At 52.9% G+C, this 13405-nt stretch overlaps 1 protein-coding gene across 1 annotated transcript; it reads left to right on the top strand.

Annotated features, from left to right (window-relative positions):
- The first annotated feature begins 1243 nt into the window (after nt 1-1243).
- On the top strand, nt 1244-9292 carry SIX3 (SIX homeobox 3). Its single transcript, XM_081998126.1, has 3 exons — nt 1244-3981; nt 6321-6480; nt 6887-9292. Exons 1-3 carry the CDS (start codon nt 3215-3217, stop codon nt 6986-6988), a joined length of 1029 nt encoding a protein of 342 aa, XP_081854252.1. The 5' UTR covers nt 1244-3214; the 3' UTR covers nt 6989-9292.
- The last annotated feature ends 4113 nt before the right edge of the window (nt 9293-13405 follow it).

Raw genomic sequence — 13405 nt, 5'->3', positions numbered from 1 at the left:
AGAGCGGGCTTCGGCGGGGGCTTGGTGCTACTGATGGGCGCGTCGGGGTTGTGGGTTTGCTCGGCTCTAGGCGCACAGGCACAGGCAGACGCACGCACGCAGAGCTGACATGCGATGCAATGCCCTGCAGAAGGGTATTTTGGAAGAAAGATTTTCACCAGAAATGCAGTTGTTGTCTGTCTCATACGTCTGGGGAAAGAAAGAAGGGAAGAAGAGAGAGAAGGAGAGAAAGAGGAGGGAGAGAAAAAGAGAGAGAGAAAGAAAGAAGAGGGAGAGATATAAAGGTATGAAAAAATATAAAGAGAAAGAAAAAGAGAGAAAGAGCTAAAAAGAGAGAGAAAGAAAGAAAGGAGAGGGAGGGAAAGAAAGACGGAAAGAGATATATAAAGATATAAAGAAAGCGAGAAAGCGAGAGTGAGCGAGCAAGCGAAAGAAAGAAAGAGGATATATATTGAAGCTTTGCAAGGTTCATCAGGAATCCTAATAGAGGGATGCAACCTATAGGCGAGCGACCAGTGTATGATCTTCTGGGAGACTTAAAAAAAAGAGAGGGGGGGGGAAGGTTGGTTTGGATTTTATTCTGGGAATACGTTTTAAGGTAGTTTAATTTGCAGCTTGAAGAAAAATGGAATCAAATATTAAGAAACTCCCGCAGGAATTCCCCCCACCCTCCCCTCTGTAATCCTTTACATAAAAGGAAAGGATTACAAAGAAAAAGATTTTGTGTGTGTGTGTATTAAAATCTTTGGCTAAACATATTGTTGTCCAATTAATACCTCCAAGTCGATTTGTAGAGGGGCTGAGAAGCCTCTTTCTCTCCTTAGCTGCACAACTGGAAATATCAGCCAGGGAGGGAGAGAGTGGGGGGAAAAAGTTTTCCCCAAGTCTGTTAACAGAAGTGTTTAAGCAGATCACTAAAAATTAAGAGGGCGAGTTATTTCCATTAGGACTATGAAGCCATGTAGCTCACCGATGACAGTTTAGTGGAAATCAGATGAATGTGTAATACAGCGAGCTTCTTCCAGTCCAGCAGCTCTTCCAACTGGACCTATTCATCTGCCACTTGGAATTATTTCACGAGGAGTGCGCTGTGAAAGGATCACAACCAGTTTGGAGCCCAGCTAAAGAACTTCTACCACCCATAGCAGTATTATTATTATCCTTCGGATAGGGCAAGTCACGCTATGTTTTCACATTTTAATTGTAATATCTCTCTTCTCCCCCCCCCCTTCCCTCCATTGATGTCTGAAAGCAGTTTGGGCTCCAAGCCTCACCCCTCGATCTCCATCGGAATGCAGAAAAGATCTTTAAAAAAGTTTTGAATTCCTCAATGATTTTTCTTCTAGAAAGGCGGCTTAGGATAATTATTTCAGCTTTATTGAGGGCAGATTAGTTGAAGTCTGGATGCTGCGTTTCAATACTCGTTGTACATGCCTTTACAATGTCGGTATTGTTTGCTACTGTGTGTGAACCTATTCAAAATATACACTTTTTAACACCAAGCAAAGTCCTGTCTAAATATACACAGTAAGTCTGGAAAGATGTCCATGACCCGTACAAATCTCTGTAAATCACACTTCCATAGCTACAGAAACTAAACAAAAGAGTTACCAGCTCAAGATGCTGATTAAATCTTCTTAAAAGCAACATACCTAATAATAAATATAGTTGCATGGTAGCAAGGTCTGGCGACCCAGCTAGGTCTTACTGAGGTATGGACTCAAATCGCCACAGAGATTTTCCTTACTCCAACTTAAAAAAAAAAAAAAAAATCTGGGTTCAAACCCGCTTTTGCTCGCCTCCCCGCACAGAAGCCCTGCAAGCTCGCGTCAGAAATTACGGGGAAAAGGAGAGGTGCGGTGCAAAGCCGCGGCGGTTTGGGGGCGAGAACCTGCCCCGCACCGTGCCGGGGCTCCGGGGAGAGGAAGGGGCGAGGAGGGGGTGAGGCGGGAGGGAGGAGGGGAGCCGGCATGAAAGAAAAACAAAGTGGAGAGAGGGAAGAGAAAGGAGAGGGAAAGGGAAGGCGAGAAGGAGAGGGAGGGCGGGGGAAACAAGGCGCGGGACGGGGGAGGCAGCGAGCACGGCGCCGCCGCTGCCGGGCGCGGAGCCGGGCGCGCAGCCGGGCGCGGAGCCGGGGCGGCCAGAGCCGGTCCGGGCTGGGCACCCTGCGCGGCTCCCGGCGGAGCCTCCACGGAACTCCTCCGCGGGTAGCGGATCCCTCCTTCCGCGGAGAGGGGCAGGGAGCGGGAGAGGGGAGGAGAGAGGCTGCTGGGGGAACCAGGGCTAAGCCCAGGCTGTGCTGTATGTGCCTGCTTCGGGGAGGGTCACCGGCATGAGGATGGGTCTAATGATCTCATCTTTCTTTTCTTCCCCGGCACTATTAGTGTTCAGATAGGCAGAATGAAGTGAAACTACGTGCAAATCATGTGTAAATTGTCTCAGTTAGGAGCCCTTTATCCAGACGCGTATCCCAGCCTGGCCCATTTACTTTCCCCCCATATCTCCTTTAGCTTTAACGAGGCTCGTTAAGATCACAATAATATTCCACCCTCTAATTGCTCATCCCATTCAACAAATATGGGCACACTGCTTTTCGCATTATTTGATCCCTTATTTAGGAGGGGTGTGGAGAGGGAGGGGGGAGAGGCAGAGAGAAGGGGAAGTGCTGAGATTAGGAGTTGCAAAGATTAAGGAAAAAAAAACACAAAAAAACCAAAAAACAACCAGGCTTTTCCACCAACCTCCCCGCTTCCCTCCCCCCCCGTGCATTTGGGCGAAGTGGTAAAAACCTTCCTTACGTACTCCGTAATGATTGGCAGGGCTGACAGTGATTGGCAGGGGCTGCCATGGCAACGCCACAACGACACTCAGAAGACCAATAGAAAAGCGAAACAAAATGTTTCGGCGCTGCACTCACTGTGGATTTAGGGGAGATATTATGAGGCTGTTGTCATTAGGGCGATTGCTGTTGAATCACTGAATCCTGACTCGGCGGCGGCGCGGGGCCGGGTGTGTGTGAGTGCGTGTGTGTGTGTGTGCGCGTGTGTGTGTGCGCGTGTGTCCGCCTGTGCGTGTGTGTGCCCCCGTGCCTCTATGTGGCTGCGTGAGCGTGTGCGGGTGTGGATGCGTGCGCGGTGCGTGTGCCCTTTCCTCCCTTCTTCCTCCCTTTCTTTCTTTTCTCCTTGATTTATCTCCCCCTCTCCCCGGTCATCCCATGGTGTTCAGGTCCCCGCTAGAGCTTTATCCCACCCATTTCTTCTTGCCAAACTTCGCCGCCGACCCGCACCACCGCTCCCTCCTTCTCGCCAGCAGCGGCGGCGGCGGCGGCAGCGGCAGCGGCTCGGGCTGCAGCCCCGGTGCCGGCGGCGGTGGAGGCGGCAGCTCCCGGGCACCCCACGAAGAGTTGTCAATGTTTCAGCTGCCCACGCTCAACTTCTCCCCGGAGCAAGTGGCCAGCGTCTGCGAGACGCTGGAGGAGACTGGAGACATAGAGAGGCTGGGGAGGTTCCTCTGGTCGCTGCCGGTGGCGCCGGGGGCATGCGAGGCCATCAACAAGCACGAGTCCATCCTCCGCGCCCGGGCGGTGGTGGCCTTCCACACGGGCAATTTCCGAGACCTCTACCACATCCTGGAGAACCACAAATTCACCAAGGAGTCCCACGGCAAGTTGCAGGCCATGTGGCTCGAAGCGCACTACCAGGAGGCCGAGAAGCTGAGGGGTCGTCCGCTGGGGCCAGTTGATAAATACAGGGTGAGGAAGAAGTTTCCGCTGCCGAGGACCATTTGGGATGGCGAGCAGAAGACGCACTGCTTCAAGGAGAGGACTCGCAGCCTCCTGAGGGAGTGGTACCTGCAGGACCCTTACCCCAACCCCAGCAAGAAAAGGGAACTGGCTCAGGCCACGGGGCTCACCCCCACGCAAGTAGGCAACTGGTTCAAAAACCGAAGGCAAAGAGACAGAGCCGCGGCGGCTAAAAACAGGTCAGTGGGACTGCGGGGCCCTACTCCGGGGCGGGGGGCGCGGGGGGCGGCGGGGACAGGCGGGCGGCAGCGCGCCTCTGCCTCTTCTCTCCTCCTCCTCCTCTTCCTCCTCTCCGTCGCGGGCCCCGGCAGAAAGCCGTCCCCGCGCCGGGCGGGGAGCTCCCCTCCCGGCAGCCGCAGGGATGCGCCGGGGCCAGCCTCGGCTCAAAGTTGCCAGGCGCTCCCCGAGCCCTGCCTGGCCTCCCCACGGGCTCCCGGGGTGCGGACAAGGGCTGGGGCTCGCCCTCTGGCGTGGGCAGCTCCGTCCGCGCCCGCGTGTGTGCGTGTGGTGTGCGGCGGGGGCAGAGCCGGGCTCTCCCTGCCTCCCTCCCTGCAGCGGCTGCCGCGGGGGGACGGGAAATGCCACGGCGCCGCGTCGGTAGGCTCCGGGTTTGCGTCCGGCTTGGCGGGGTCTGCGTCTGGCCGGGCTCTGGCGCGGTTCCCCCGCCGAAGGGCCGAGGCAGTGCGAGGCGGTGCGGGGCGGTGCGGTGCAGAGCGGGTTTCTGCAGAGCAGGCGGCTCCACTCCGATTGTTCGTGCTCCTCCGCCTGCGCCGCGGGGCCAGCAGACGCACACCCCTGAGCCCTTGGGAGAAAAAAGGAGAAAAGGGGAGAAAAAGGGAGAAAAGCCTTCGGGAGATCGGGAAACCTCTCCGTTTTTTCCCCCATCCCCATTTCTCTGTTTACACCACATGGCGACCTGGCCCTCTGGTCGTGTGTTTCCTGTGCATTTAAGCTTGCATTTATTTGCGTGTCTCTCGGTGTCTTTTTTTAAATTTTTTTTTTTTTAATTTCTCCTTTGCCATGATAAAAGCGAGGCATCCTTCTTTCTTTTTTTCTTTTTTTTTTTCCTCGTCACCCTCCGTAAAAGTTATTTTGCAAATGAAAACGGACCCTTAATCCAACTTGACACACTGTTTTTATTTTAATTTAAGTTTGGCTACCGCTGTAAGCGTGTAAACAAAACTTCTTGTTTTGGTAAATGCTGTCTCTTAAATTCCTCCTAATTACAGCACTGGTGCTATTGATTCAAGATTCTGTAGGAGAAATGCAACCTAAAAGTGCCTGGCCATTTAATTTCCATTAAATGGAAAACAGATCAGCTTAGGACTGTAAATAAACAGAAGTTGCCTACGGATGCTTTTGTTGACTCAACGCTGTTGACAGCAGATGAATGCACCAGGAATTGTAAATGGGAGAAAAATCAAAGGCGCTGAAATTAGACAATTTAAAATCATGAGAAATGTAGAATAAACCGGCTACATTTTTCTGTTCTTTGCAGGCAGTTAAATAGAAAATACCCCGGTGAGAAGCAGTTGAGCGGAGAGTGTATTTTGATTCCCACGAGCAGCGCTAGGCGCTGGAGGTTGTGGCTGGCTGCTCAGCCCAGGATTTTCAGCCCTTACCCTCGAACCAGGCTTCCTTTGGGTTTTGAGGGGAATAAACGGGCGCCGAGGAATATTCGCAACACGCCAGGGAACCTAAAAATTCTTTATTGCCTCTTGAAAAAAAAAAAAAATGTTAAACGGCAATGTACCCTTAGGTGTGGACGGTGAAAGGACCTGCACTTTAAAGCGAATTTTGGCTTCCAGATAGAAAAGGGACTTAAATTTCGAGCGGAGAGAAACTCCGTGTTCCACCATCGCCCTTTTTTATTTTCTGGGCAGCGCTGCGGCCCCGGGGCAGGACCTTCCTCCAGAGCCCGGGCTACTTGTCCGTGCGCTGCAAAAAATATTTAGCCAGAATCTCGCCAGGGCACAAAATGAGGATCCTGGACGATTCCCTCCCGCCGCAGCCCGCTCCTTGCAGCTTCCCGCGCCGGCCACGTCTGCTCGGGGCTCGCAGGGGCACGGTTCTCTCCTAGGCCCGCCGTGCTGCGGGGGGAACGGCTCTGCGGGGGAAAGGGAAGGCGCTGCTCGTCTTTTTCCAGCAACGGGGCAGGGAACCGCTTCTCCCCCTTCCCTGTCCCCTTTCAAACCGCCGCCCTTCGCCCTGTGTCGGCGCTGGGTGCCGTGCCCCCGCGGCGGCCTGTCCCGGCGGCGCGGCCCGGGCCCTCGGCTTGGCCCTGCCGCCGCCGCCGGGCTCCGCGGGGCGCTGCGGGGCGGCGTCCGGGCCGCTCCGCTCCGCGCCGGGCCTGGTGGCCGCTCCGCGCCGGGCCGGGGGCCGCGCCGCTCCGCACACGGCCGGGCCGGGGCCGAGGGTGTCCCCGAGCGGGCGCGGGGCCGGTCGGGCGCCGTCCCCTCGGCGGCGGCCGGTGTCTGAGAGGGGCTGTGCTGTTGTTTTGTCTCCCGGCGCGATGCAGGCTCCAGCACCAGGCGATAGGACAGAGCGGCATGCGGTCGCTGGCAGAGCCCGGCTGCCCGACGCACAGCTCGGCCGAGTCTCCGTCCACGGCGGCCAGCCCGACCACCAGCGTCTCCAGTTTGACAGAACGAGCCGAGACGGGCACCTCCATCCTCTCGGTAACCTCCAGCGACTCGGAATGTGATGTATGATATCGGAAAACAAACAAACAAAATAAAAATCCAAATCCAAACAGCCGAGCACCCTCTCCCCCGACCCGAGCAAAGCAAACCGAGGCAACTAGAATCAGGACACACACACGCATGCACGCACACACACAGCCAGGAGGAAAGAAAAGGCCAAACCCGACCCAAACATAATAGCAAACAAACAGACAGGGATCAGAGAATCCACCACCACCACCGTCAGCCAACACCACCACCAAGAGATGGAGCTAAAACTTCAACAGTCACAAACGTTGGTGCTGCAGCGGGGGGGTGGGGGGGCGGGAAATAATAATTATTATATATATAAAAAGAAAAAAAAAAAAAAACAAAGCAAAAGTGACAATTGTATTCTTTTTAGGACAAGCACGATTTCTCCTTTGCGCTTTTCCATGGACGCATTTCACCCACTTGCATGATGATGATGATTAAATTTGTATCTGGGAAAAAATATTCTCTATAGTAAAGGAATACAAACAGAAACCAGACAAACAAACGCAAACTCCGATCGAATTTGTACAAAAATCAAAACTTTAAAAAAAAATTAAAAAGGAACTCCTTGAAGAGGGAAATAACAAATGTTTATCGCCTTTTTTTGTTGGTCCTAGTTCTCTCTCTTTCTCTCTCCCTCTCCCTTTCTCTCTTTTTTGTTTTGTTTTTTTTTTTTAAGTCCAAGTGATGGTCCAGCCAAGATGCAATTTTCTGTTTTTTTGTTCAGCAGACAATCATTTTATTCGTAAGCACCTTTTTTTCTACACTTCTGTCACTGCCTGTGTGGGTACTGGTTATAAATGTGGAAAAAGAATAGTTATGACTGTAACAGATTTTTATTTTTATTTCAAAATTTTATATGAATTATGTATATCTTAATGATGCGGTCATTTTCCCAGTTTGTAATATATGTGTAGAAATGCTTGTATATGATATTTGCTCTACTCTTTCTTTCTTCCTCCCCCCTCTGTCTATCTCCCTCCCACCCTTTCTCTCTCTCTCTCTCTCTCTCCTTTTTATTTTCCTTGACTCGGTGTTCCTTGCACAAACTTAGCTGTCAAGATCTGACGTGCTAGGTTTTCAAAAGGGACCTCAGCGATAGAAAAAAAAAAAAAGAAAAAAAAAGCTTAGGGTGCAACTGTAGTTATCTTATGCAAAAGCTATTTTGAGTATTTCATAGCAGCTTTGGGGGGGTCTCTTCTTAAACTCCACGTAGGACGCTTAAACTATTGTTTCCTTAACTGCGTGTTTATCTATATGTACAAACTTTCTAAATCAAATACAGTATTCCATTTTCTTATCTATCCAGCGATGTTGGTGTTTTTGTCCGCCACGGAAAAACATGCCCTCCCCGTGGGCGCCTCGCCCCGCGCCCTGCCCCGCCGCTGTCCCGCGGGGCGCGCAGCGCTGCGCGGCCCTTGCGCCGCCGCCGCCCCCCCTCCCCTCCTTCCCCTGCTCGGCGGGACACCCCGGCGGGGTTTTAGGGGGACGGAGCTACCCTGCGCGGAGGCTGCGGGCTGCGATCGCGGCGGCGGCGCGGGGCACGGCCAGGTCCCTCCGCGTCCCCTCCGCCACCGCGGGCTCCGGCATGCTCCCTCCTCTCTCCCCGGCCTCTTTTTTTGTGCCCTCCGAGACGAAAGGTTTCTCCTGGCCGCATGACTGCAGAGCCGGGTGTCCCCCGAGAGCGGTTAGGACATTTCGGGGTTTGTTTTGTAGCTTTAAATGAAAACAAAAACATAAACTCCTCGCCCTAAGTGGGCCGCAGCTCCTCCCCTCAAATCCGAAGTATATTGTAATGTGCTGAAAGAAGCCTTTATTTGCATGACTAACAGTATTTCAGCATCTTTCTTTCTTTTTTCCTTTTTCTTTTTCTGTTGTTTTTGCAGTTTTTTTTTTTTTATTAAAGTTTTGCTTTGCCCTGGGCAGATTATTCAGCCACGAATTAACGAGAGGTAAAATCTAAACTTGTTTTTACTTGAAAATACAATTTTGAAACTTACCGGGTGTTTAGGGAGAAACGTGCCTGGAATTTCTTGACCATTTCCAGACTAATTTGGACTTCCGATCTACCTTTGTGTTGCCCGAGTCCTCTCTCCCTCTTCCTTCCCCTTTTATGGGCGGAAGTCTGAGCTAGGTTTACGTAAAACCTTTAGGAAGCGCCAGGGTTTCCCTTCGCGTCCCCCCGCCCCAAAAGGCTACCTGGGGATCTGGGGGAACCCCCTCGGGCGTGAGACCTTAGAGCAAGCCACTGAAAGGCAATTTCAAGGAATAAGCTGATGTGCAAATACGTCCATACACCTTTGGTGCCCCTGAGGAAAAGCCGCGCGTGTCCACGCAGCGAGCGCGTAGGGGACGCGTCCCCCCGCTGTGAGAGTCCCCCTCGGCCGAGGCAGGAAAGAGTTTCTGCGCTGGGCCGCGGAGACCTGCGTAGGAGTGTGTGTGTGGATTTCTCCTCCGTTTCCCCGCGGGAGCCACGGCGGGGAAGGACACAGACGGCCCGAGGCAGCGCCCGCCCCGTCGGGGTTTTCCTCCCCCGCCCCGCGGGCTTCGCTCAACGCGCGGCTCCGCGGCGGGGTCTCCCACGGGCAGCTGCGACGGCGCCGCTGCCCTGTCGCCAACACGAGTGGGGAGTTAAAAGAAAATAACGTCCGGTTGTACGAAACCGGAATGGACGGGATTTGTTTGCGGCGGGGGGGGGCGCGGACGTCGACACACACAATAGGGCTCCCGTGTTCCGCGTGGGTGGGAGAAGGGCCGGTCTTGTGATGAACCTAGTTCTTCCCCTCCCCCATGTGGCTTTTGGAGGGGAGAAATATTACCCGGGGGGGGATACGAAAGGCTCCCCAATGGCCGGCACTCTCCCACGGGTCTCATGCTTGGGCTCAGGCGGCTCTTTCTCTCCCCCTGGCAGCGAGGCAGCCGAGAGGCCTTTGTAGGAAAAAAACTCAGCCCTTCCAAACAGCCCCGGGTTTGGGTAGGTAAGAAGGAGATCTTCGATGTCGGTACATTGTTTTTAAGCAAAATATTTCTGCTCCTCTCTGGTAGGAGTGTCATTCTCATCCTGCTTTATTTTTAACGGGATTTAATACCTGAAAGGATTCAGAGGCGTGAAAGTTTGGAATTTTTTTTCCTTTCCTTCATTTTCGCATCTCGAAGCTACAGCTAGAAGGCGTCAAGCCGACACAGCAATGATCTACCTCAGCTGAGCTTTAACACTGATAGGTTTGGATTTTTCTTCCTTCTGATTAAGCCTCAGGAAGATTGCCCCGTCGTGCCGTGATTGTTCGGGGAGGCCAGAGATCGCCTTTTAGCCTTACCCCATCCCTACTTGGCCTCTGGCTCCAGCCTCCCAGGCAGGGCCCTTGCTGCCATGCCATTTGCCACACACCCACATCCCCAACAAGTTGCCCCTTTGGCCAGAGGCCCAGGGGCGAACTGCTCCGGAGCCCACGGGCCTTTGTGCGGGGCGGCCGTAGGTGGGGGACACACACACATCCAGGGGGGCGCGGGTGCCTGCCCTGTTTCAGGGTGCCAAGGGTGCAGTTAATGATATGCCGTTTCAAAGCCGGGCTCCGTAATGGATAAATGATGTTGGTTTAGGATTTGCATTAAAAACCTGAATGGCTGATTGAGGTGTAAATCTATGAAAAGCTGCGTTTAAGCCTTCTCACCCACTAAGTCCATCTGCCCCGGGAAGATAGGGCCTATCGAGCCCCGCCAAACTGGAGGGCTGCCTCCTCCCTGCCCCTGGCCGAGCATTATCGACAGCCCCTCTCCAACATTAGTTTATTATCCGCGCCGAGCTCGGCCGTTGATTAAGATGAAATTACTGGGAAGCTGAAGTGCGTTTGATCAATATTTAAGCGAAAAGCCGGAGGATGGGAGGCAGATGGCCGGAGCCTGGCAGCGCACGGCGTTGCCTCCCCGGGAGTCGTCCCACGCCGTCCCGCTCCCCCTGCCCACGCCATCCCGCTGCCCCGGCCCACGCTGTCCCGCACCGCCGCCTCCCGCCCATGGCCGCGGGGGCATGGCCACGCCCCACCCGTCGGAAGTCGGGCCGAGACCAGCCAGTTCCGGGAGCAATTTGGAGGCGATAGTTACACACACACCCCTCGCCGCCCATCCCCTCGCCGTGGGGCTTATACGCTGCCTTCATCCCCAAGAGCTCCGGTTTTGCGGCTCTACCGGTGTGCCCGCACCCCGGCGGGGGGGTCTGGAGACCACCGAAGGCACCCGCCCGCCTGCCTCCCGCCCCGCTTCGGCCGCCCCGGGGCCGGCCCGAGCCCTAGAGCATGGCGGGCTGTCCTTTGTGTGCCTGCCGGGCCGCGGCTGCTGCCGGCCCTCGGTCCTCGCCGGCTCCCTCCGCCCGATCAGTTACAGCTGCCTTTTCGAGGGACTTGAATCTGCTTGCCCGTTGCCCTTAATTTTTAGCATACCCAGATGAGGTTACTGCCCCAGCCCGAAGTGAAAAGAAATGTGGACGTTGGTGCCCTGGTATTGCTCTGATTTCTTCGGTTAGCTGAGCACAACTTTCTATTCGTGTTTATTCATGCAGTTTCTTATTGAGCTCCACGCCGCACTGGCCTGGATTCCGCGTGTAGGGAGAGGATAGACAAACATTGCCTTTTTCTAGAGCGGACACACACACATACAGGCGGGTGTGCAGACTGGCACACGCACACACACGCGAGTCCAAAATGCAGAGGGCACCCGTGGCCTGTAGCCGCATCAGCACCCCGCAGAGAGCCCCGATACACAGAAGTTAGTAAATGGTGTATAAAAAAGGGGGAAACCAGCCAAACCATCCAGTTGCAAAACTGACCAAGGGATGGAGAAAGCAGGGAGGCGCGGGGCGGTGGGGGGGGGAAAGAGTTGGGAGGAAAAAGCACTACGCATATTAGCGACGATCGGGCTAAATATTCTCTTCTGGCACGGTAATGACGAAAGGCAGGGCTGTGGGGACGTAGCTATGATTAAATGATACTAAAGGGGGTTGTATTGCTGTGTCTGTGGGAGGGAGGGTTGTGAGGGTTTGTTTTCGGCGCGGTTCTTTTTTTATTTTGGAAGCAAGGTGTTTTCAGACCAAGAGGCTTCAAAGCGTCTCGGCACCTCGGGAACTGCAAGAGAAGAAAGATGCAAAAGAGCAATGAATACAGAAAAGGTAGATGTAAATATCTGGAAGCGTGTGGTTAGAACCGCCCGTCTGTAAGCGAGGTGACGTGCCAGGATCGGCTCTCCCTGCGGCAGGCAGGTCCTTCGCCGAACAGGTCGAAAAAGAAAGAAGAAAACTACACTGGAAGTCAAGATTTACAATACCTAAAACCAGACTGCGACTGACTTTAATTCCGGTCCTAGCTATTAGAGAGAGATTTAGCTCTACTGCAAATATTTGCTTTTTTGTCCCCATAGAAACATCATTAGAGGAAGTTCATTTAATAATAAGGTCAATTAAAGAGTATTTTTCCATGAGTGGAGGCAAAATTGCTTTCCTACTGGAACAACCTCTTTAGCAATATCTGGCAACAATAAAGTAGTGCGGCAGTTTACCGGAACACACTGATTTCCACCCAGGCCTGGAGGAGCGCGTGTGTTTGCATGGGTGTGTGTACATGTGTATACGGGTGAGCACATACATCCACGCAGTGTGGCTGTGTGCACACCCTGATGGGATGGAGCTGGTGTATACAATGTCCACACGTACACCCACATATATATGTTGTCGACACACATATACGTAGACATATGCGTGTTTTCAGATTAAAGTAGCTCTTGTAATATCTTGTAGAACACTAAATATTTCCTTTTAATATCTAAATAGGTCAGTAATACAGTTCAATAACATTGGAGGTGTCTGTATATTCTCTCTCTCTTCAGTCTGTGATAAAACATTCTTTAAGACTGTTGGGATTTTACACTGTAATTCTATTAAATAGTAATTGAAGGGTCGCGAGAGGCTATGATACAGGATCAGCAGTGTGTAAGCCGTCCGTTTGAACTTTAATTTGGAATCATAGGCAGATGGGATCACGGCCTCTTTGTGGTGCTTGCAGATTTAAAACTAGCCGGCACATGGAGGAGGAAAAAACCCCACAACCAACCCTGCAATGCAGATTCATTCATTAAACATGAAAGGTTAGTGCTAGAGAGGATAAACGTTCAGACGTCTAGGTAAATACAGAAATATACTTCCCTCCCCTCACTTCTGTCCTACCATAACCCCCAACTATCTCAGTTACTGATTTTCTATTGTTATTACAAATAACCTTCCTTTATATCCCCAGTGGGGATAAGTGTACCTGAATGACTGACTTATACCTGCGTCACAGTCTATCTGCGAAACTTTTATTCCATTTGCAGCCGAGGGGGAGGGGGGCAGTTTTATTTATTTATTTACTATTTCTCTGCCTCTTCCTTGCGCCTCCTTGGGCTATTTTTAAAACTCTCTTGGAAGGATTGCCGGAGCCAAGCCCCGCTTGTATAGCCGGGGACACGGCAGAGAGGGAGCGAGCCGTTTTCAGTTTAAAAAGGAGGAAAAAAAAAAAAAAAAGATTGTGGTATGAATTGATCCGCCCGAGCCGGGAGGCGAGCGAGAAAAGCCACGTTCCACGGCAGGAGGAGCCGTGGGTGCTGCTGCTGCGTGTCGCGGGGAGCTGCTGAGCGCGGCCGCGCTGGGTGTGGGTGCGTGTCTGTGGGTGGGTGTCCGTGGGCGTGCGTTGGTGAACTCTTAGGCCCGAGGACGTTGTAGTTCCACCTTATCGGAAAACAAAAGACTTTCCGACTGCGAGAGTCAAATATCCCCCACCCCCGTCGCCCTCCCCGGCTGTATCGTATTAAAAAGGGGCTTTCATTGTTTATTTCTAAATATTTGTGAAGCAGACAGTGTATGGGT

This window comes from Phaethon aethereus (assembly GCF_964289735.1).
Source record: "Phaethon aethereus genome assembly, chromosome: 3".
NCBI classification, from domain to species: Eukaryota; Metazoa; Chordata; class Aves; order Phaethontiformes; family Phaethontidae; genus Phaethon; species Phaethon aethereus.
The sequence above is the reverse complement of the archived record's forward strand: the minus strand, read 5'-3'. Positions and strand labels throughout refer to the sequence as shown.

Bases quoted from the DNA above. Each gene is read 5' to 3' on its own strand.
- SIX3 (XM_081998126.1), top strand. From the start codon at position 3,215: ATGGTGTTCAGGTCCCCGCTAGAGCTTTATCCCACCCATTTCTTCTTG. The intron at 3,982-6,320 runs GTCAGTGGGACT...GGCGCGATGCAG, and splicing joins GCCGCGGCGGCTAAAAACAG to GCTCCAGCACCAGGCGATAG. The intron at 6,481-6,886 runs GTAACCTCCAGC...TATTCTTTTTAG, and splicing joins CGGGCACCTCCATCCTCTCG to GACAAGCACGATTTCTCCTT.